General features: G+C 43.1%; 1 protein-coding gene across 6 annotated transcripts in view; it reads left to right on the forward strand.

Moving 5' to 3' along the window:
- The first annotated feature begins 5,497 nt into the window (after positions 1-5,497).
- Positions 5,498-24,151, forward strand: part of caps2 (calcyphosine 2) — a 51,142-nt gene continuing 32,488 nt past the window's right edge. Inside the window, exons 1-8 of one of the 6 annotated variants that reach the window (XM_048548850.2) lie at positions 5,498-5,596; positions 5,772-5,834; positions 12,953-12,999; positions 14,338-14,383; positions 15,280-15,405; positions 19,022-19,210; positions 20,510-20,638; positions 22,998-23,065. In XM_048548850.2, the coding sequence (XP_048404807.2) occupies positions 5,778-5,834; positions 12,953-12,999; positions 14,338-14,383; positions 15,280-15,405; positions 19,022-19,210; positions 20,510-20,638; positions 22,998-23,065 (662 nt within the window). In that variant the 5' untranslated portion in view covers positions 5,498-5,596; positions 5,772-5,777. Of the gene's footprint in view, positions 5,689-5,771; positions 5,835-12,952; positions 13,000-14,337; positions 14,384-15,279; positions 15,406-19,021; positions 19,211-20,509; positions 20,639-22,997; positions 23,066-24,151 lie in introns of those variants that run through there. The other 5 variants (XM_048548851.2, XM_048548852.2, XM_048548853.2 and 2 more) reach the window with 5 other exon arrangements.

The following is a 24,151-nucleotide window of genomic DNA, read 5'->3' on the forward strand; positions in this document are numbered from 1 at the left end:
CCTGAAATATCACTATTTATTCCATTTACTCATGGAAACTATCTATTGACCTATGTCTTACATATACCATTATCTAAGGAAAGATATAGTGGTGTTGGATACAGAGAGGGCTTACATAGTTGATTCCAGGTATGAAGGAGTTTTATGAGGACAGGTTGTTTAAGTTGGTCTTGTACTTATTGGAGTTTCAGAGAATGAGTGGAGACCGTATTGAAATATAAAATTGTTAGGGGGCTTGACAGGGTAGATGCGGAAAGCTTGATACCCCCCCCACCTTTTTGTGAAGTGTTTAGCACCAGAGATCATAATCTCAGTATAAGGAGTCACCCATTTAAAGCAGAGATGAGGACTTCTTTTAATGACAGAGATGAATCTGTGAAATTCTTCATTGCAGTGGACTATAGAGAATGGGTCATTAATTATATACAAAGTTGAGGCAGACATGATTAGTCAGTAAGGGAATGAAAGTTTATGGAGAGAAGACTGGAAAGTAGAGTTGATGGTTAGCAAATCAGCTATGATTTAATTGGAGGCGCAATCTTAATAGGCCAGATGCACTACTTTTGATCCTACATCTTAGGGTCATCGATTGCTTGGGTATAGAATTCCTTTGAAGAAATTTCTCCTCAGTCCTATGTTGTCATTTCTGCATCTGTTTCTTGTTGGTTGCCAGAACATTAAAAAGTTAAAGGTTACTTTTTTAAAACAAATTTCTTGTGTTATTCTTACATAATTTGAAGCCAAGAACAACTTACAATTTTTATAGTGCCTTTAGAATTAACACGTCTAAACCCATGAACGCTCATATTTAAAAGAAATAGGGTGGCAAATACATCAGAACACTAGCACCACCTGCAAGTTCCCCTTCAATCCTCCACCATACTGACTAGCTTTCTACATATTTAGGACCAATCACCTTTTTTTCCCCCATAACGCTACATGGTGTTCCTCTTTAAATAATGATTCAATGATTTCTTGAATGCCATAATTGAACCTACCTCCACCACATTTCCTGACAGTGCAACCTAAAGCCAAATTACTCACTGTGAGAAGATTTTCTCACCTCGTATTTGCACATTTTGAAAATATCTTTAAAACTGTGCCCTTTGGTTTTTAGTCCTTTTATGAAGACCGTGCTGATTAGTTGGAAAGTGAACTCTGGTAATTAGAACTTAAGACCACTTACCAAACAATCAGTAGTCATATACTATCCATCACTGTCAATTATCTTAGCAGTTTGCCCTTCAGAAATGTTTGGTAGAAGGCCCATAGCTCATTAGTTTGAGCATTGACCTTGTAAATGAGTGGTCACGTGTTGGAGCCTTTCCGGAATTGCTGTATAAACTCATGTAAAAGTCAAATTTTTTAGACTTTTTTTAATGTTAAATTTATGGGGTCAACTATTATATGGATACTATGTCTGACGGGCTGAAATTCATGCTATAGTCCTAAATATGTATCACTAGTAGAAGGCCAGTCTCTTAACTTTTTCCAAAACACAGAATTCTCTTGCTGCTACACAGTTATTTGTCTTCTCTGCAACTTGAATAACTTCCAGTTTAAACACTGCTGTATATTTTTTGTTATTCCTGAAGTACTTTTTTATGCAAAATGATGAAGGCATATGACTGTGCCGGACTCTGACCTGATGCGTCTTAAACTTTCACACCAAGTTCTTCCATTTCCCTCTGTTTTCTCTCATCTACTGATGGTTTAGATTTTCAAACTAACATTTTAACATTTTTATCAGAAATAAAAGCTTTCTATCGGACATTTGACTCCCATAGAGTCTCACTGATCATTCCCTCATCATAACATGTACAGAATAATACCTTGAGTCACAAATGTTGATCTGTTATCTGTGAAGAAATAGGGCTGACTTTTGCGGGAGATATATGGAAAATTCAAGAATTTTTGGCCAAAAATAGGACATTAACTTCTACATGAAATTGACTTAAACTCGAATATATATGGTATATACCTTCTAGTTAAAAAGTAAATGTATTAGATAGAACATAGAACAACACACCGCAGAACAGGCCCTTCGGCCCTCGATGTTGCGCCGACCTGTGAACTAATCTAAGCCCATTCCCCTACACTATCCCATCATCAACCATATGCTTATCCAAGGGCTGTTTAAATGCCCCGAATGTGGCTGAGTTAACTACATTGGCAGGCAGGGCATTCCACGCCCTTACCACTCTCTGAGGAAAGAACCTGCCTCTGACATCTGTCTTAAATCCATCACCCCTCAATGTGTACCTGTGCCCCCTTGTACAAGCTGAAGTCATCATCCTCGGAAAAAGACTCTCACTGTCCACCCTATCTAATCCACTGATCATCTTGTATGTCTCTAATAAATCCCCTCTTAGCCTCCTTCTCTCCAATGAGAACAGACCTAAGTCCCTCAGCCTTTCTTCATAAGACCTTCGCTCCAGACCAGGCAACATCCTGGTAAATCTCCTCTGCACCTGTTCCAACGATTCCACATCCTTCCTGTAATGGAGCAACCACACAATATTCAAAGTGAGGCCACACTAGCGTTTTGTTGAGTTGCAGCATGACATCACGTCTCCGGAACTCAATCCCTCTACCAATGCAACCTAACACACAATCAGACTTCTGAACAGCACCATCAACCTGGGTGGCAATTTTCAGGAATCTATGTACATGGACACCAAGATCCCTCTGCTCATCTACACTACCAAGAATCTTTCCGTTGACCCGGTGTTCTGCCTTCCTATTATTCCTCCCAAAGTGAATCACCTCACATTTATCTGTATTAATCTCCATTTGCCACCTTTCGGCCCAATTCTGCAGTTTATCCAAGTCTCCCTGCAACCTGCAACATTCTTCCACAATGTCCACCACTCCACCGAATTTAGTGTCATCTGCAAACTTACTAACCCATCCATCAATGCCTGCATCCAAGTCATTTATACAAATGACAAACAGCAGTGGTCTCAAAACAGATCCCTGAGACACACCACGAGTAACCGGACTCCAGGCTGAATATTCTCCATCAACCACCACTCGTTGCCTTCTTACCGAAAGCCAGTTTCTAATCCAAATGGCTAAATCTCCCTCAAGCCCGTGCCTCTGTATTTTATCCAATAGCCTACCATGGGGAAACATATCAAAGGCTTTACTGAAGTCCATGTACACCACGCCAACTGCCCGACCCTCATCCACATGCTTGGTCACCTTCTCAAAAAACTCAATGAAGTTTGTGAGACATGACCTGCCCTTGATGTATCCATGTTGACTATCACCAATCACGTTGTTGCTTGCTAGATGATTATACATCCTATCTCTAATAATCCTTTCCAAAATTTTTCCTACAACCCACATAAGGCTCACAGGTCTATAATTGCCTGGGTCATTCCTACTGCCCCTCTTGAACAAGAGCACTACATTTGCAATCCTCCAGTCCTCTGGTACTAAACCTGTAGACAATGAGGACTCAAAGATCAAGGCCAAAGGCTCCACCACCTCCTCCCTAGCTTCCCAGACAATCCTCGGAAAAATCCCATCAGGCCCAGGGGTTTTATCGACCTTCACATGTTGCCGAATTGATAACACTTCCTCCTTACTAACCTTAACCCTTTCAATTCTAGTAGCCTGTAACTCAGTCACCTCCTCTACAATATTCTCCTGTCCCTCAGTGAAAACAGATGAGAAATATTCATTTTGCACCTCTCCAATCTCCACAACATCCACACACAACTTCCCACTTCTGTCTTGACTGGCCCTATGCCTACCTCGGTCATCCTCCTATTCCTCACATACCTATAGAAAGCTTTAGGGTTCTCCTTTATTTACCTGCCAATGTCTGCTCATGTACCCTCCTTGCTCTTCTTAACTCTCTCTTTAAATCCTTCCTAGCTAATCTGTAGCTCTCCATCACCTCATCTGAACCATCTGGTCTCATCGTCACATCAGCATCCCTCTTCTGCTGAACAAGAGATACAATTTTTTTTCGTAAACTACGGTTCCCTTAGCTTATCGCTTCCTCCCTGCCTGACAGGGACGTACCTATCAAGGATACGCAATATCTGTTCCTTAAACCAGCTCCACAATTCAATTGTCCCCATCCCCTGCGTTTTGCTAACCCATTCTATGCCTCCTAAGTCTTGCCTAATCGCATTGTAAGGGAGGAATGGAGAAGCAGATAGTGAAGGGGCCTATCAGAGATTACAGCAGAACATTGATAGACTGGAGAGTTGGGCAGATAAATGGCAGATGGAGTTCAATCCAGGCAAGTGCGAGGTGATGCATTTTGGAAGATCAAATTCAAGGGCGAACTATACAGTAAATGGAAAAGTCTTGGGGAAAATTGATGAACAGAGAGATCTGGGTGTTCAGGTCCATTGTTCCCTGAAGGTGACAATGCAGGTCAATAGGGTGGTCAAGGCGGCACATGGCATGCTTTCCTTCATTGGACGGGGTATTGAGTACAAGAGTTGGCAGGTCATGTTGCAGTTGTGTAGGACTTTGGTTCGGCCACATTTAGAGTACTGTGTCCATTACCAAAAGGACGTGGACGCTTTGGACAGGGTAGACAGGAGGTTTGCCTGGTATGGAGGGTGCTAGCTATGAAAAGAGGTTGAGCAGATTAGGATTATTTTCATGAGAAAGATGGAGATTGGGGGGGACCTGATTGAGGTCGACAAAATCATGAGGGTACAGACAGGATGAACAGCAAGAAAACATCATATCCCCCTGTGGTCCTGTTCCTGTCTTTTGGACTCATGTCTGATCTGCCTCAGAGATGCCATAATACTTGAGCAGGTTAAATTATTGTCTTATTTTTCCATTAGTATTTCTTGTGAATTATGTCTTGTGATTAGGACTGAGAACTTCGACAATATCTTTTTTCCAGCTGCGGTCGAGTTATGTACTACCAAATTACTATTTGTACAACTGAATGTGATTTTTATTTTATTGCAACAAGCCTTTTTCTGACTACCTTGCCTGGATACTGTCCTCATCAACATAGCTTCAGTATTCCAGACATTGCAACAATTTTTTATTAATTATAATGTACAGTGGATCAATTCCTGCAGCAGGAATGTACATTAAGCAAAAGGTAAGTCACTGTGAATGGCAAATGTTGCACAACTGACTGTAATTTTCTTTTGCTATAATAATAGGGGTCCCTAATGTGGTGCAGTGTCCTACTCCTGAACTAAAAGACCAAGGTTCAAATCCCACCTGCTCCAGAGATGTATGCCACTGAACAGGTTAATTAGGAAAAAAATAGGTTAAAAAATGACCAGCCTTTCACAATATTGTCTGATATGCCAGGGGATTACATAATTTTACTGTACAAAAGAAAGCCATTTGATTACTGGTCTCTGGACCAACTCTTCGTCTAAAGTTTTGATTGCATTCATAAAACAAAAGAAAACGCCTAGACTCTGATCTGTGCTCCGGGCTCTTCACAGGCAATCGCTACAACTGTGCTCCGAAGCATTGCAGCGTGCACATGCGCATGGTGGAACCCGGAAGTGCGGCTGGACGCGTTGGTCGTCATGGCAACGCGGAGTGATTGACGGGAGGGTAGCTGCCAGGTGCCCCTTTGGGCTACCGACAGGTGAGTCAGACTAGGCCTGGGTCGGCTCGACCAGGTAAGGTGGCTCATCAGTTCTACTCCCAACTCCCCGAACAGTTCCAGAGCTTTCTGATGTACGGTTCAATCTTTTAAAAGTCATTTTGTTTCCGAAAAAGAAAATTCCAGTCAATCTTTGTAATGACTTTTTTTTCCACAGATTTAAATGGACCTAGAAGTTAAAGGCATCGGCACAGCATCAACACGCCAGAAGTCTGCAAAGGTAAAAAGCTCAAACAGTGTCTGGATCTGAGTTGTTTCTTCCCGACTCCCCAAAATACAATATTTCCACATTAAAACTACTGTGGGGTCGCAAGTCGTGTGGTGAGAGATCAAGCTGATAGCTGCACTGTTTCTTGTCCCATTTTCATAACGTCAGTGGCTGGAAGTTTTTAAAACTGAAAACAAGCTACTCGAGTCTACACAGCAGGCCTGTTGAGAGAGAGAGAGAGAGAAGCTCCAACAGCTTGTATTTACATTGCATCTTGTAAAAAGTCCAAAACTTCAAGGACCATCGCCAGATTAAAAATTGTCACTGGGCCATATGACAATGTTTTGCGATTAAAAACAAAGATGATTCTGGCCTGCTAGCATCTGACGAGAAGGAGACAGTGCAAATGTTTTGAGCCCAATGTGACTCTCTTTTGGAACTGGGGTGGGGTGGGGGGGCGGGTTTGGAAATATTCATGAGTTTTATGTTATTGTAAATGGAGGGAAGGTCAGGAAGAAAAAAGTAAAAAATTTAGTCTTTCCTGCCTCTAAATTTTGAAGGCAGAACAAAAAGCAAAAGGGAATGGTAATAGTTGTACTGAAGAAGCAAAACGTTGATCCAGAGTAAGTATTAATGGCAGCATGAAGGGGAGGTGGGACTAGAGTGATAAAGTCACTGGACTAGTAATTGAGACACCAAAAGCTAATGTTCTGGGGATAGACATATAGATCCCACCATGGCAGGGAACATTTCAATTCAACCAAATGTTGTAATTTAAAAGCTAGGTCAATGGCAACTATGTGGTCATTGGCTATTGCCAATAAAAAAAAAATCTGGTTTCTTAATTGTCCTCCAGGGAAGGAAATCTGTCATTCTTACATGCACTGGTCTCAATGTGACTCCAGAGCTACAGCAGTGTAGTTGAATCTTAAAATGCCATTTGAAATGGCAAATAGCCTAGCAAGCCACTCCATTCAAGGGCCAGGAAATGTATTCTGGCCCAGGCAATGACCCCACATCCAACAACGTGAATTTAAAAAAGGACTTCTCTGTCTTTTCAGTAAAGCCTGAAAGCAGTAACATGAAAATAAGTTACAGGCTGGCACTTGACAAAAGGAAACAAATTAAATTAGAAAACGTATTCTGATCTGTAGTTGAATATAATACTCTGTCCAGAAAGACTCCGAAGATGAGATGCTGTTCATCAAGCTGGTATTGAGCTTCTGTAGAGTACAGAAGCAGGCCGAGGCAAGAAATGTGATAGTGTACTGAAACAGCAAATGACTGAAGTACAATGTCATAGAGTCACAGGGATATATAGTATGGAAACAGATCTCTCAGTCCAACTTGTCCATGCTTACCAGACATCCTATACAAACCTAGTCCCATTTTCCAGCATCAGTAATGCTTGCGAACTGAACAGAGATGTTATACAAAATATTCACCCAGTCTGCACTTGAAGTGTACAGCAGACAGTCTGTAACATCACTCAACCAATACCATCAGGACAGGGGATCAAAGATAATAAAATGTGAGGCTGGATGAACACAGCAGGCCCAGCAGCATCTCAGGAGCACAAAAGCTGACGTTTCGGGCCTAGACCCTCATCAGAGAGGGGGATGGGGTGAGGGTTCTGGAATAAATAGGGAGAGAGGGGGAGGCGGACCGAAGATGGAGAGAAAAGAAGATAGGTGGAGAGGCTGAAGAGATTACAAGAGAGTTGCAGTGGGAGAGTGATTCCCTGAAGTTGGTCCGGAGGGAGGAGGGTAACTTCTTCAAGTTAGGCATCCCTGGAAGAGGCTTCGCAGTGAGGTTAAAATTGTATCAGTGATAATGGGAACTGCAGATGCTGGAGGATCCAAGATAATAAAATGTGAGGCTGGATGAACACAGCAGGCCCAGCAGCATCAACCCTGGTTCAATGGATGGTGCAGGAGGGCATGCCAGAAGCAGCACCAGGCATACTGAAGATGAGCAGTCAACCTGGTGAAGCCCCCAAACAGGGCTAATACATGCCACACAGCATAAGCGGCAAGTGATAGGTCAAGTTAAACAACTCCCCACCATTGGATCAGATCTAAGATCTACAGTCCTGCCATATCCAGTTGTGAATGGTAATGGACAATTAAACAACTCACTGGAGTATGAGGCTTCACAAATATCCCCATCCTCAATGATGGACGAGCCCAGCACATCAGTGCATAAGATAAGGCTGAAGCATTCGCAGCAATCTTCAGCCAGAAGTGCTGAGTGGACGATCCATCTTGGCCTCCTGCAGTTGTCCCCAGCACTACAGATACCAGTCTTCAACCAATTTGATTCACTCCACGTGATATCAAGCAACAGTTGGAGACATTGGATACTGCAAAGGCTATGGGCCCTGATAACATTCCGGCAATAGTATTGACGATTTGAGCTGTAGAACTTGCCACTCCCCTAGCCAAGCTATTCCAGTACAGTTACAACTGGCATCAACCCAACAATGTGGAGAATTTCCCAAGTTTGTCTTGTACATAAAAAGCAGGACAAATCCAATCCAGTCAATTGTCACCCCATCAGTAAAGTGATGGAAGGTGTCACAACAGTGCTATCAAGCAGCACCTACTCAGCAATATAATAAAATGTGAGAGATAATGGGAACTGCAGATGCTGGAGATTCCAAGATAATAAAATGTGAGGCTGGATGAACACAGCAGGCCAAGCAGCATCTCAGGAGCACAAAAGCTGACGTTTCGGGCCTAGACTCTTCATCAGAGAGGGGGATGGGGGGAGGGAACTGGAATAAATATGGAGAGAGGGGGAGGCGGACCGAAGATGGAGAGTAAAGAAGATAGGTGGAGAGGGTGTAGGTGGGGAGGTAGGGAGGGGATAGGTCAGTCCAGGGAAGACGGACAGGTCAAGGAGGTGGGATGAGGTTAGTAGGTAGCTGGGGGTGCGGCTTGGGGTGGGAGGAAGGGATGGGTGAGAGGAAGAACCGGTTAGGGAGGCAGAGACAGGTTGGACTGGTTTTGGGATGCAGTGGGTGGGGGGGAAGAGCTGGGCTGGTTGTGTGGTGCAGTGGGGGGAGGGGATGAACTGGGCTGGTTTAGGGATGCAGTGGGGGAAGGGGAGATTTTGAAACTGGTGAAGTCCACATTGATACCATATGGCTGCAGGGTTCCCAGGCGGAATATGAGTTGCTGTTCCTGCAACCTTCGGGTGGCATCATTGTGGCAGTGCAGGAGGCCCATGATGGACATGTCATCAAGAGAATGGGAGGGGGAGTGGAAATGGTTTGCGACTGGGAGGTGCAGTTGTTTGTTGCGAACTGAGCGGAGGTGTTCTGCAAAGCGGTCCCCAAGCCTCCGCTTGGTTTCCCCAATGTAGAGGAAGCCGCACCGGGTACAGTGGATGCAGTATACCACATTGGCAGATGTGCAGGTGAACCTCTGCTTAATGTGGAATGTCATCTTGGGGCCTGGGATGGGGGTGAGGGAGGAGGTGTGGGGGCAAGTGTAGCATTTCCTGCGGTTGCAGGGGAAGGTGCCGGGTGTGGTGGGGTTGGAGGGCAGTGTGGAGCGAACAAGGGAGTCACGGAGAGAGTGGTCTCTCCGGAAAGCAGACAGGGGAGGGGATGGAAAAATGTCTTGGGTGGTGGGGTCGGATTGTAAATGGCGGAAGTGTCGGAGGATAATGCGTTGTATCCGGAGGTTGGTAGGGTGGTGTGTGAGAACGAGGGGGATCCTCTTGGGGCGGTTGTGGCGGGGGCGGGGTGTGAGGGATGTGTCGCGGGAGATGCGGGAGACGCGGTCAAGGGCGTTCTGAATCACCGTGGGGGGAAAGTTGCGGTCCTTAAAGAACTTGGACATCTGGGATGTACGGGAGTGGAATGTCTTATCGTGGGAGCAGATGCGGCGGAGGCGGAGGAATTGGGAATAGGGGATGGAATTTTTGCAGGAGGGTGGGTGGGAGGAGGTGTATTCTAGGTAGCTGTGGGAGTCGGTGGGCTTGAAATGGACATCAGTTACAAGCTGGTTGCCTGAGATGGAGACTGAGAGGTCCAGGAAGGTGAGGGATGTGCTGGAGATGGCCCAGGTGAACTGAAGGTTGGGGTGGAAGGTGTTGGTGAAGTGGATGAACTGTTCGAGCTCCTCTGGGGAGCAAGAGGCGGCGCCGATACAGTCATCAATGTACCGGAGGAAGAGGTGGGGCTTGGGGCCTGTGTAGGTGCGGAAGATGGACTGTTCCACATAACCTACATCCCTAAACCAGCCCAGTTCATCCCCTCCCCCCACTGCACCACACAACCAGCCCAGCTCTTCCCCCCCACCCACTGCATCCCAAAACCAGTCCAACCTGTCTCTGCCTCCCTAACCGGTTCTTCCTCTCACCCATCCCTTCCTCCCACCCCAAGCCGCACCCCCAGCTACCTACTAACCTCATCCCACCTCCTTGACCTGTCCGTCTTCCCTGGACTGACCTATCCCCTCCCTACCTCCCCACCTACACCCTCTCCACCTATCTTCTTTACTCTCCATCTTCGGTCCGCCTCCCCCTCTCTCCCTATTTATTCCAGTTCCCTCCCCCCATCCCCCTCTCTGATGAAGGGTCTAGGCCCGAAACGTCAGCTTTTGTGCTCCTGAGATGCTGCTTGGCCTGCTGTGTTCATCCAGCCTCACATTTTATTATCTTGGAATCTCCAGCATCTGCAGTTCCCATTATCTCTCCCTACTCAGCAATAACCTGCTCAGTGACGCCCAGTTTGGATTCTGCCAGGGCCTTTCAGCTCCTAACCTTACTACAGCCCTGGACAAAAGAGTGGAGAATGACAGCCCATGACATCAAGGTTGTGTTCAACCGAGTGTGGCATCAAGGAGCCCTAGCTAAAGTGGAATCACAGGGTATCGGGGGCAGACTCTCCAGTGATTAGAGTCATACTTGTCACATAGGAAGGTGGTCGTGTTTGTTGGAGATCAGTCATCTCAGCTCCAGGACATCTCTGCAGGAGATTATCAGGGTAGTGTCCTAGGCCCAACCATCTTCAGCTGCTTCATTAATGACCTTCACTCTGAGCTAAGTTCAGAAGTGGGGATGTTCGCCAATGATTGCACAATGTTCAGCACCATTCATAATTCCTCAGATACTGAAGAGTCCATGTCCAAACACAACGAGATCTGGACAACATCCAGGCTTGGGCTGACAAGTGGCAATTAGCATTTGTGGCACACAAATACTAGACTGTGACCATCACCAATAAGAGATAAGCTAACCACTGCTCCTTGACATTCAAGGTGTTGTTATCACTGAAACCCCACTATCAACATTCTGTGGGTTATTATTGACCAGAAACTCACTTCATAAATATAGTGGCTACAAGAGCAGTTCAGGGGTTAGAAATATGGCTGCGAGTACCACACGTCCTTGACTCTCCAAAGCCTGACCACTATCAACAAGGGACAAGTCAGGAGTCTGATGGAAAACTCCCCACTTGCCTGGATGGGTGCAGCTCCAACAATGCTCGGAAAGCTTGACGCCATCCAGGGCAAAGCAGCTTGCTTGATTAGCACTGCATCCACTCCCTTCACCACCAACGTTCAGCTGCAGCACCTTCCAATCCCGTGACCACTTGCATCTAGAAGGACAAAAGCAGAAGATATGTGGGAACACCACCACTTTCAAGTTCCCTTCCAAACCACTCACCATCCTGACTTGGAAATATATTGCCATTCCTTCACTGTTGTTAAGAAAATCCTGGAACTCCCTCCCTAACGGCATTGTGGGTTCAACCCACAGCAGGTGGGCTGCAGCGGTTCAAGAAGGCAGTTCGCCACCACCTTCTCAAAGGCAACTAGGAACATGCAATAAATGCCCACATCCCACAAAATGAAAATTTTAACAAAGCATTTTTTTCGATAGAATCTTAACTTCTAATTCACTTGCACTGCCATTTTAATCATTGAGAATGTAGAAAAATAGGATTTTTTTTTTAAGAATTAAAATTTTGGCTTACCCTTTTAATTTTGTTTTAATTAACCTGTTCAAAGATGTTATTGTACACCTCTGGAGCAGGTGAGACTTGAACCCAGGCCTCCTGGCCCAGAGATAGGAATCTCACTGTGCTGCAAAGGCCCTAACTTTTCATGAGATATAATTTACAGACCCATTCAGTGATGGCGTTTTACACCTCTGGAGCAAGTGGGATTTGAACCCAGGCTTATAGGTATGGATACTACCATTGCACCACATGATCTCCTACCTCTTTAGTAATTTTTTTATATCATATGTTTGAATCAACTCGCTAAGAGTTGTTGTTACATACCTCTGGAGCATGTAGGACTCGAACCAAGCCTCATAGCTCAGAGATAGTGAACCTACCATTATGTCAACATCTCCCCTTAAAGTAATGAAGGAAGGAGGTAGTTTTTAAACAGCCTGTTATGGACAATCTCTGCAATTGATTGTACTTGAACGCAAACCTTTTGGTTCAGATACAGGGATATTGCTGCCATGCTACAGGCACCTTACATCTTTTAATACTGCTAATTCCTCACACCTGATGGTTCCTAATTTTTCTTACTGCTGGTAATTGTTTGCGATCAGATCACATTCAGTTTATCCACTAGTACAGTTTTCTAAATTATTATGCTAATCTTTCACTTTTTGTTCTCTTTTCTATCTCATGAATATTTTTGCATCAACTTGTTCAGAGATGCTGACATATGCCTTTGAATCAGGTGGGACTTGAACCCTTTTAGTGTGGTGGAAGTGTCCTTTCCTCTAAGCCAGAAGACCTGGGTTCAAGTTCTACCTGCTCCAGAGGTATGCAATAACATCTCTGAACAGGTTAATTAGAAAATATCTGCTTGTTATTGACAAGGGCTCTTGTGTTTGAGTGGTAGTGTCTCTATAAGGCTGGATTCAAGTCCAACCTGCTTTTCTGAACAGGCTGATTAGTAAATATCCAAAAGCAGAAAGTGCAAGTGAAACTCAGCTGGTTTGGCAGCATCAGTGTAGAGAGAATCATATTTCACATTTTGAGTCCAATTTGACTCTTTTTTTGGAACATGGCTTAATTTATGTAGATTGATAATGGCATTTCAGCTACCATGAATTGGTTATAATTGTTTTTATAAATTACCTTTTGTAAACAGGGCTGGAGGATACGTTCAAGTGATGCTTATGGCCCCCGTCCTGATGAGTAAGTATTTATTCTCAAATTTAATTTATACTATGGTTATAATTATATCATAATTTATGATGGAAATTTTAACTTTTGTGCACAAAGCTTCTCGTCTTCAATTCCATTTTACATGAGATGTTAAAACTGTCACATGTTGTTTTGCTCTTTTATCCTCTGAACAGTTGATAAGATGTGGGGTGGCCCAAAACTAGACGGTATGGTTTTAAGGTGAAAGGGAAAAGATTTAAAAAGGACCCAAAAGATAATGTTTTCACACAGAGGGATGAGCTGCAGGATAAGTGGTGGAGACCAGTACAATTGCAACATTTGAAGGGCATGCAGATGTGTATATGACTAGGAAGGGTTTAGACGGATATGGTCCAAATGCTGGCAAATGGGACTAGGTCAAATTGGGATGTCTATTCTGTTTGGCATGGACAAGTTTGACCGAATGGTTTGTTTGGTGCTGTATGACTCTCTGATGCTCTGGTATATATAAAAAGGAGAAGTTTATCTGATCATTAGTTGTTGGCGTCACACTATCATTGGGTCATTCAGGCTTTTGAGACTGATTGTTTTCGCTAAATTATTTCTGAGTTTTGTTAAAGCTTTTGGCACTTGGGATATCTGCTCTGAATTTTTTAGCCATATTAAGCATTTTCTTTCTCCATGGATTCTTGTGTACTCTCACTCTCTCCAGCCATCTCTTTTCATACATCCTTTCTCTGAAAACCAATGCCAAAGGGGTAAGTGTTAAAGTAAATGGGCTGAAACAGATGCATTTAAAATTTTATTTCTGCAACTTGTAAAGTTTGTAGATTTGGCTGTCACTACTCTACAATATTTATGATATAAAATAAGCCATCAATGTCACATGTGGGAATTGATATATTTTTTATATTAACACTGGCGCCTTTGGCAAAGCTAACATTTATTGGCCATAACTACCTGACCCTTGACATAGTGGTTGGTCTTCATGTGGATTCCCTGCAGACTGTGTGGCGAAGGTGCTCACACAATCTTGTAGGGGTGAGAAGATCTGAGATATTGACCCAGCAACAATGGGGAAACTGTACATTTCTAAATTGGAATGGTACGTGACTTGGAAGGGAGCTAGGAGGATGTGGTGTTCCCATGCTGTCCTTGTGTTTCAATGCGATTGAAAACGTTAATGAGAGAGCTATCTTCAAAAAAGCCTTGGTGAATTATGCAGTGCAGGTGATGTGTATTGCAAATTACAACCGCATTATGCTTGTGGTGGAGGGAGCAAAATATTTTTCAAGGTGCTGAAGGGGCTTCTGATTTGTGCAGTAATTCCATCAATTGAAAATGACAACAAGATTTTCTTAATTTCAGTGTACCTGCATTAGACTTGAGGAGACTTGATGACTCAGATGGTGAGGTAAACTATGATTCATATTTTGAAAATGAAGTTTTGAAATGCCATTGAGACTTTGCAACAGATTAGAATCTGGAAGTGAGACTCTGTTCTAAAAATTGCCCAAATAGGGACTGATTTTTTACAGCTGCAGTTCTAAACCCTAAATTCAGACTTCCCTCGATGTTTACAGAAAGCTGCTTTCTGAACTATGTATTTTCCTGTTTTTCTGACTGCATGGTGGCGAAGCTTGAACACACTCAAAATGAAAATCTATTACTTCCATGGGAATTATGCTGGAATAACCTTACTTTTTTGCTTTTCTTACACATTTCTGCAACATATTGTATTTTTCCTAACCTGAATGTCACGGTTTTTAACACTAATACACACTGTATTGCAATGTGAAAACAGGCCAGTGTGTACTGGTGTTTTAATCTGTAGGCAGTATGTAATCCGATTTCAGTGCCCCACGGCCTTTTAACACACCTGTTCATAAAAGAGAAAATAACTAACTTCTATCTGAAATCTCCATCAGCAGTGGTTTATAGCAGAGAATTCCACATTCTTTGTAAGTACGCTCCCATAAGGATGTTGTATTACCATAAAGATGTAGTGGAGGGAATTAAAAGGTTTAAGTGGAGCTCTATGAACTATTTGCCATTTAGTCCATATATCCTGCAAATTGCATTAGTACCAACACTGCATGATAATTGTATCAGTGATAATGGGAACTGCAGATGCTGGAGAATCCGAGATAATGAAATGTGAGGCTGGATGAACACAGCAGGCCCAGCAGCATCTCAGGAGCACAAAAGCTGACGTTTCGGGCCTAGACCCTTCTTGCTGTTTGACCGTGTAAATACCGAACCTCATTGAGATTGCTGTTGATTAACACCTATATCAATTTATCCTTGCAGAATGATTTATCTTATACACCTGTTATGAAAGAACATCCTCGCTTAGCGTCTCCAGATCCGACCTCAACTGTTAGCTGGGGTACACCCTTCCCAGCTCCTTTTCCCCATCGTCGCATCTACCATGAGGTTTGTTTATGATGGAATTGGCTTACTATTGATCAGAGAGTGCACATCCCAGGATTGTTTTTATTTTATATGTTCTAGCTGTGATAGAATTATAGCAACATACAGCACCATTATAATTCCAGTTAATGGTAGTACTATCAAGTCAAACTCCAGAGTAAAATGTGACTTATTCGATCGTAAGTTTCATATTGTAAATTATTTATTGTAGTAGTCAGTGGATATATCTATAAGAAGCTGCCAATGTACTTTTAAGGCAAGAAAATCACTTTTATTACATGTAAAAGTAAAAACAACCATTTATTTTACATTATATTAGAATTATTTGAAATGGTCTTATTATAACTATTTAGAACTAAAGATTGAACCCTTTTATCATGAACACCAACTTCACAGATACTCACCTCAATGATGCACTGATGATGGAGTAATGAGTTTTGTAGATGTGGTGTCCATCATGTTAGCTGCCTTGTCCTTGATTTTGTCAAAGTTCTTGACTTTCTCAATATTCAACTTAAACTAATCCCAGAACAGCCAGGGTTAAATTGGGGCTGAGTGTGGTTGATATCCTGTCCTGATACACTTCCACAGAGGAAGATCATGGAACTCAACATAACTGAAATCCAAACATACCAAAGCTCCCACCCATTTATATAAAATAGTTGACAAGTGACAACAAATTAATGATAACACTTCTGCTTTTTGTAAAATAGGGTGAAAATTTATGGTTATATTCAGAGTATTTTTGTGAAAATAGAGTAGTTCAACCTTGATTATAAAACCAGAAAATTGAATGAATGAGTGTTGAAATTCCATTTGTGATTTCCTTGTTTTTCACTGGCTGGTGAAATCACTCCTTTGCATTCGGTGCGAAGTGATCATGCCAATGCACCAATAATCCAAAGGCTGGGACAAATGATTCACAGACATGAAATCAGATCCCATCGTTGGTGCTTTTACTGGAATCTGGAGTAAAAAATTCTCCATACAGTGACCATATGGCTGCTGTTGATTATTATAAAAACCGATCTGGTTCACTAAAATCCTTTCAGGGAGGCTATTTACTGGTCTGGCTTTTATGTGAATAAAATGATGGCCTAGCCAGTGATGCTCACGTTCCATGAATAAATTAGAAACAAAATTAAATCATTAAACAAATATGGAATAAAACGATGATATCTTTATTGGTGACCATGAAACTATGGTAATAAAATGTGAGGCTGGATGAACACAGCAGGCCAAGCAGCATCTCAGGAGCACAAAAGCTGACGTTTCGGGCCTAGACCCTTCATCAGAGAGGGGGATGGGGGGAGGGAACTGGAATAAATAGGGAGAGAGGGGGAGGCGGACCGAAGATGGAGAGTAAAGAAGATAGGTGGAGAAGGTGTGGGTGGGGAGGTAGGGAGGGGATAGGTCAGTCCAGGGAAGACGGACAGGTCAAGGAGGTGGGATGAGGTTAGTAGGTAGCTGGGGGTGCGGCTTGGGGTGGGAGGAAGGGATGGGTGAGAGGAAGAACCGGTTAGGGAGGCAGAGACAGGTTGGACTGGTTTTGGGATGCAGTGGGTGGGGGGGAAGAGCTGGGCTGGTTGTGTGGTGCAGTGGGGGGAGGGGATGAACTGGGCTGGTTTAGGGATGCAGTGGGGGAAGGGGAGATTTTGAAACTGGTGAAGTCCACATTGATACCATATGGCTGCAGGGTTCCCAGGCGGAATATGAGTTGCTGTTCCTGCAACCTTCGGGTGGCATCATTGTGGCAGTGCAGGAGGCCCATGATGGACATGTCATCAAGAGAATGGGAGGGGGAGTGGAAATGGTTTGCGACTGGGAGGTGCAGTTGTTTGTTGCGAACTGAGCGGAGGTGTTCTGCAAAGCGGTCCCCAAGCCTCCGCTTGGTTTCCCCAATGTAGAGGAAGCCACACCGGGTACAGCGGATGCAGTATACCACATTGGCAGATGTGCAGGTGAACCTCTGCTTAATGTGGAATGCTTTGCAGAACACCTCCGCTCAGTTCGCAACAAACAACTGCACCTCCCAGTCGCAAACCATTTCCACTCCCCCTCCCATTCTCTTGATGACATGTCCATCATGGGCCTCCTGCACTGCCACAATGATGCCACCCGAAGGTTGCAGGAACAGCAACTCATATTCCGCCTGGGAACCCTGCAGCCATATGGTATCAATGTGGACTTCACCAGTTTCAAAATCTCCCCTTCCCCCACTGCATCCCTAAACCAGCCCAGTTCATCCCCTCCCCCCACTGCACCACACAACCAGCCCAGCTCTTCCCCCCCACCCACTGCATCCCAAAACCAGTCCAACCTGTCTCTGCCTCCCTAACCGGTTCTTCCTCTCACCCATCCCTTCCTCCCACCCCAAGCCGCACCCCCAGCTACCTACTAACCTCATCCCACCTCCTTGACCTGTCCGTCTTCCCTGGACTGACCTATCCCCTCCCTACCTCCCCACCCACACCTTCTCCACCTATCTTCTTTACTCTCCATCTTCGGTCCGCCTCCCCCTCTCTCCCTATTTATTCCAGTTCCCTCCCCCCATCCCCCTCTCTGATGAAGGGTCTAGGCCCGAAACGTCAGCTTTTGTGCTCCTGAGATGCTGCTTGGCCTGCTGTGTTCATCCAGCCTCACATTTTATTATCTTGGAATCTCCAGCATCTGCAGTTCCCATTATCTATGAAACTATGGGATGGCATTAAAAACTACTTGGTTCACTAATGTCCTTTGGATTAGATAACCACCATCCTTACAATGATCAACAGGTGTTTCCAGACCTACAATGGTATTGTTGGCTTTGATGAAAGGTCATTGGCCTGAAACATTAACTCTGATTCTCTCCACAGATGCATTCCAGATGTTTTCAAATTCTTAACTTAGATTTCCAGCATTGTGCAAAGCAATACTGTGCTTTTGTGTTGGTTAGCTCTGAACCTCCCCCTGAAATGATCAAGCTACACCACTCAATTGTGGCAGAAACTGATATGATGGATTACAGTGGTTCAAGCTGGCAGTTCACCACCATCTTTTCTAGTTAGTTGGATTGGCAATAAATATTGGATTGTCCAGCAATGCCCACATCCTGGACGAAATGAATAATGAACAAAATAAATCATGTATGTTTTCATATTCCCTCCCAAGTTTGCATGTCACAGAAATCAGTACAATTCTAGGACCTATATGTTCGTTATGTTCTCTTATGTTTTGAATTAAAGCATCTGACAGTCAATTTGCACATAGAAATCTCCAACAAACAGCATATGTTAAAAATATATACATAATACTTTTTTTATTAGTAATGTTGATTGAGAGAAAAATATTAGCTAGGAACTGGAGATTACTTCCCTGCTCTTCTCCAAAATCATGTCAAGAATCTTTTGCATACGCTTCTGGGGGCGAACAGGACTACTGTCTAAAGTTAACACGAGACTTCAGCTCTCAATGCACAAACTGTCACAGCAGCACTGGTTTTTTGCAAAGAGAAATACAGATTTATATTACCCTTTGTGCAGGAGCGGATTAACGATTCCTGGTTTTAGTCCTGGCCTTCATTACTTCTGCATGGACATCTTTCTAAAAGGACTGTTTTAACTGAACTGTTTGCATTCAGCCATGTCCAGTAGAAGAGTTGACTATACCCGAGAACCTGCCTGTACCTTCAGACAATTACAAGCTGAAATATCAACAGTACAAGGAGGAAATGAAGATGAAATACAAGGAGCACACCCAACAAATAACCCAGAGGAGCAAATCAAGCTCTTCAGGTCGACAGCCAACACCAGCTATTCTCCAGATGCAGGTACCTTGCTGGAGGAAATGGGGTAGTAGAAAAATTAACCTTTAACTTGGCACAAGTTTATTAAGCTATGTCTTCCTATAGTGAGGAGCTAGAAACTATGGACGAGATTCAGGCCTTCATGTAGAGAAATCACTCAGAATCAGTTGACATGTTAAAGAACATTCGTACGTTAACCTATCTCAAGAAGAATGTAGTAAAACAAAGTGGAAGTTATGCAACCTAATGCCTTGGTTACAGATTGTGGGGGATCATTGTCAGTTTTGGACATTGCAACTCAGGAAGTGTATATTGGTCTTGGGTGCAGTAACAATCCATCACAATGAACTGGGGTCAGAAGTGCTCAATTGTGAACATAGATTACACAGTCTATCCACCTGAGTATAGAAGATTGAGTTGTCATCTGATTGAGGTGATTAAGATGATTAAAGCAACTGATTGTTTAGATAGAAAGAAACTGGTTCCTCAAGTGGGTGAGCTCAATAGAAGGAGACAACCTTAAAATTAAACACTTCACGGGTGACGTCAGGCAGCACTCTTTCACACACAGGGTAGTGGAAGTCTGTAAAAAGTGATTGAGACTGAATTCAATAATTTCAAAACTGTGATTGGTTATTTTCTGTTGGCTGGTTAAAGGACATGGAACCAAGGTGGATAAATGGAGTTGAGATACAGATCAGCAATTAGTCTTAAAGGATTAACACAATTTTTGTATAGTTTCCCTGGCTGAAATTTATATATTGGCACAGCAGTATGGTTCCCTACCTCTGGACCAGAAGGCCTGAGTTCAAGTTCCACCGGCTCCAGATTTGAGTCTTAACATGCCTGAACAGGTTGATTGAAAATATTTATGATGGTCTGTTGTAAGAGCAAGTGACTTTGTGTGTTCTGTGTCTGTCTGCTTTTGTAACTATGACTTAGGTTAAACATAGCCTGGATCTCTGAGGAAATATCTACATCTCTTATCAAGAGTAATGTAGTTTTTGAATTTAATGTTACCGTAACTTGAATCTTAGTATGTCATAAATTATTACTTGTTACTTACCTTTTCTATCAAAGACATATTGGTCCATAGTCCTTTATCACTTTAATAGACTTGTAGGTTAGTATTACAAGAAGGATGTTGGTGGCAGGACACGTATGGAAAGTAGATTCCTAGCAAAACCAGGTGCCAGCTGCAGGCATCTCTTACAACAATGATATTGTTGGACTGCCAAGAGAAGCTTGATTGGCGCTCAGTGCCTCCTATTGAATTGATGAATTGTTGTTACATTCTTCTATTTTTTGAATTTCTGCAAATAGCAAAAGGAATCTCCATTTGGCGGCGTGGCTCCTGAAAGCCTGACTTCTCTTGATGAGAAAGCAACCCTACAGCAATGTTACACCAGCAAGCCATTTTCCATGGGGCAAAGTATGAGGAAGTTGGAAGCAGTGAGTTGGTGCTATTTTACTTTTTTTCCTAATATAAAACAAGGTTTTTCTTTTCTAATTCTTTAGATCTCCATTGCATTTGCTGTCCAGAAAAGCAAATGCAAGGCCAGTTCTCAGACCTTTGCTGTTTTTCTGTGAGCACACTGCAATGGATCTTTTACTCCCTCCAAATTTTCTTTGTATATTTTTTGTGGAACGTTTATACTCAACATAGCTTTTATTATTGAGAATGAAAGTGTTATTTGTTTCCTTCTCGCTGTCAATTAAGTCATAAGCCATTGGTACATTTTTCTCCTCAGGATGTTCAAGAGGATTTTTCATCCAATGAAATATTTCTGTGTCACTAACCTCCAGACATAAGCTGTCTCAGATAGCAATGAGGTTACTGACCAGTTCATCTTATATAGTGCTTAGGTTGACAGGAACACATTAGATAGCTTTCCTGCACTTTGGACAAGTTCATGGGATGCTTGCTTTCATCCCAATAGGGAGATGGACTTTCATTTAATTGCCTTATGTAGGAAACAGCACCTTCAATATCGCCTTGGTCAGTTCTTCCTTAGCACTGCTCTGAACTGTGACTTTTATATACTCCAGCATCTGGACAGGTGTTGAATGTCTAACTAAGTACCTTTTTAACTTAGTAGAGTCATATAGCATAGAAGCAGATTGTTCTGTCCACTATGTCTATACTGAGCAACAAACACCAAACTATACTAAAACCCATTTACTTACACTTGGTCCATAGCCTACTGTGTCCTGGAATTTTAAGTACTCATCCAAGGTAGACAAGCAGGATACTGGAAGATCGCAGCAAGCCAGGCAGCATCTGGAGGAAAGGAGAGGACCCTTCTTCAGGACTGGATGTGGGGGTAGGGGGAGCTGCAGACATAGGTGGGTGGGGATGGGGGTTAAGGTTTGGGGTGAAGGGTGTTAGCAGAATGGTGGTGATAGGTAGACACTGGTAGTAAGTACTCATCCAGATCCTCCCTAAATGTGTGGGAGTACTTGCCTCCAACACCCTCTCAGACAGCGTGTTCCATCTACCTAATGCCTTCTGGGTTAAAAGAAGAAGTTTCCTCAGATTTCCTCAACCATTTGTTCCTTAAATTTAAGCTAGCGCCCTCTGGTCTTAGACACATCTGCGATGGGGAAGAGATTCTCATGACCTACAGTCTATGGCGTCTCATAATTTTGTATATCTTAATCAGATCCCCTTGGAGCCTCCTGTGCCACAAGGCAAACAAATCCAGCCTATCTAGTCTTTCCTCATAACTGAGACTTCTCATCCTGGTGAATCTCCTCTATGCCCTCTCCAATGCAATCATAGTGTGGTGACCAGAACTACATAGCGTTCCATCTGTGGCCTAGTGAAGGTTTTAAAAATAAGACTTAAAATAAAATTTCCTTTTCCTTTATTCTTTGTCCCAGTTCTTGAAGACAAGCATCCTGCGTGCTTCCTTCACCATCCTGTCTACTTGTGCTGACACCTTCAGGGATCTATGGACTTTTACACTAATATCCCTTTGTTCTTCAGTTCTCCATAGGGATATGCCACGCAGTGTATATATCCTCCCTGTATTAGACATCCCAAAGTACGTAGTTGAAATGCATACATTAAACAGAGATCTCCACCTCCCTGTTAATTAACTGTGAAAGACCCTGAGGCAGTTTTAATCAGGAGCAAGTGAACATTCCAGGTATCCCAACCAATATTTATGCCTAAACTGACATAATCAAAAACAGATTATCCAATCATTACCACATTGTTGTTTATTTAAATACCTTTTGCGGTGGTATGTTAGTGTCCGGACCCTGAACTAGAAGGCCCAGGTTCAAGCCCCATTTGCTCCAAAGGTCTATAATAACAACCATGAACAGGTTGATTAGAAAACAGTCACATTGCTGTTTATTTGAGAGCACTTGTGGTGCAATGGTAGTGTCCCTATCTCTGAGCCAGGGGGCCCAGGTTCACTTCTGAGATGCCCAGTAGGTAAGTAATAACATCTCTGAACAAGTTGATTACTGTTTATGGGACTTTGTTGTGAACAACTTGGTTGCAGCCGTTTTGATATTACAACAATGCCTGATTAGAGAATTAATTAGCTGTAGAAGTGCATCCTGAGGTGGTGACTGGCGCTATGTATATAAGTGCAAGTTTGTTCTTGCTGTGAACCTATGGTCTGTGAACAGCAGAAGTTGGTAAATTTTGTGCAAAGTTCTTGGTTAATTGGCATGGAGATTCATAGTTTAGATTTTTAGAATACAAAGTGCAGGACTCAACATTCAGGCTCTTAGGTTAGAAGAGGTGCAGTGAGAATCACTACACAATTTAAAATGATTCTAATTTTGTATATAGGAGGACCTTGCTGCAGAGAAGAGAAAACAGGCAGTAGTAGAACAAGTGTTGGTGGATCAACTTTCCAGGTAAGAAAAAGTCTGCCTTGCTCTCAGAAAGACCTGGTAAGAATGTTTTTGACGTAGTATTGCTTTAACTAATAATTCTTTTCATGTCTTGCTCTGTGCTTTATCTACCTTCCATTACTGTGAAGGGATATTAATTCTGCTGCAGTTCAATTTAATCCTTTTAAATGTCTGTAGTAATGCTAGTGTGGGTACTTGTGAAAGATAAGTTGAAGTGGCTTTACCATGTGTACAAACACCCTAGAGTTTAAGATGGGTAACACATGCTCCTGTATATGCAGATAGGTATTTCACATTTTGTTGGAGCTGTAACACCAATGTGGTTAGCATTAATTTTTCAAAAATTTATTTATGGGATGTGGGTCTCTCTGGCAGGGGCAGCATTTATTGGCCATTTTTAAATGTCCTTGAGAAGATGGTTATTTTTGAGTAGAAATGAATGATTTGTAAACTGCTTCATTGCTGTGGGTCTAGAAGCCCAGGTAAGCCAGACTGGACAAGGATGGCACATCTCCTGCCCTAAGTCAAGGATGGTAATGAAGCAAAGGGATTTTTGCAACAACCTGGGACTATCTTTTCAGTCCAAATTTGTTTAATTAACAGAATTTAAATTCCACAGCTGCTGTGGTAGAATTTGTATTCTTAACTCTTAAATATTTATCCAAGTCTCTGGATTACTGCTTCATAACATATTCATAGCACATGGAATCCTACAGTGTGGGTACAGGTCATTCAGCCCAACAACTGCACACCAATCCTCCGAAGAGCATTCCATCCAGACCCATCCCCCAACCTTTCCCTGTGATCCTACATTTCCCATGGCTAACACACCTAGCCTACACATTCCTGAACACTATGGGTATTTAGCACAGCGAATCCACCTAACCTGCACATCTTTGGACTGTGGAAGGAAACCGGAGCACTCAGCGGAAACCCATGCAGGCACAAGGGAGAATGTCTGTCTGTGTGGAGTTTGCACAATCATCCGAGGTTAGAATTGAGCCCAGGTCTGTGGTGCTGTGAGGCAGCAGTGCTAAGCACTGAGCTACTGTGCCACCCATAATCATTCCACTGCTGTAGTTGTGTAGA

This window comes from Stegostoma tigrinum, chromosome 18 (assembly GCF_030684315.1).
Source record: "Stegostoma tigrinum isolate sSteTig4 chromosome 18, sSteTig4.hap1, whole genome shotgun sequence".
Lineage (NCBI taxonomy): Eukaryota > Metazoa > Chordata > Chondrichthyes > Orectolobiformes > Stegostomatidae > Stegostoma > Stegostoma tigrinum.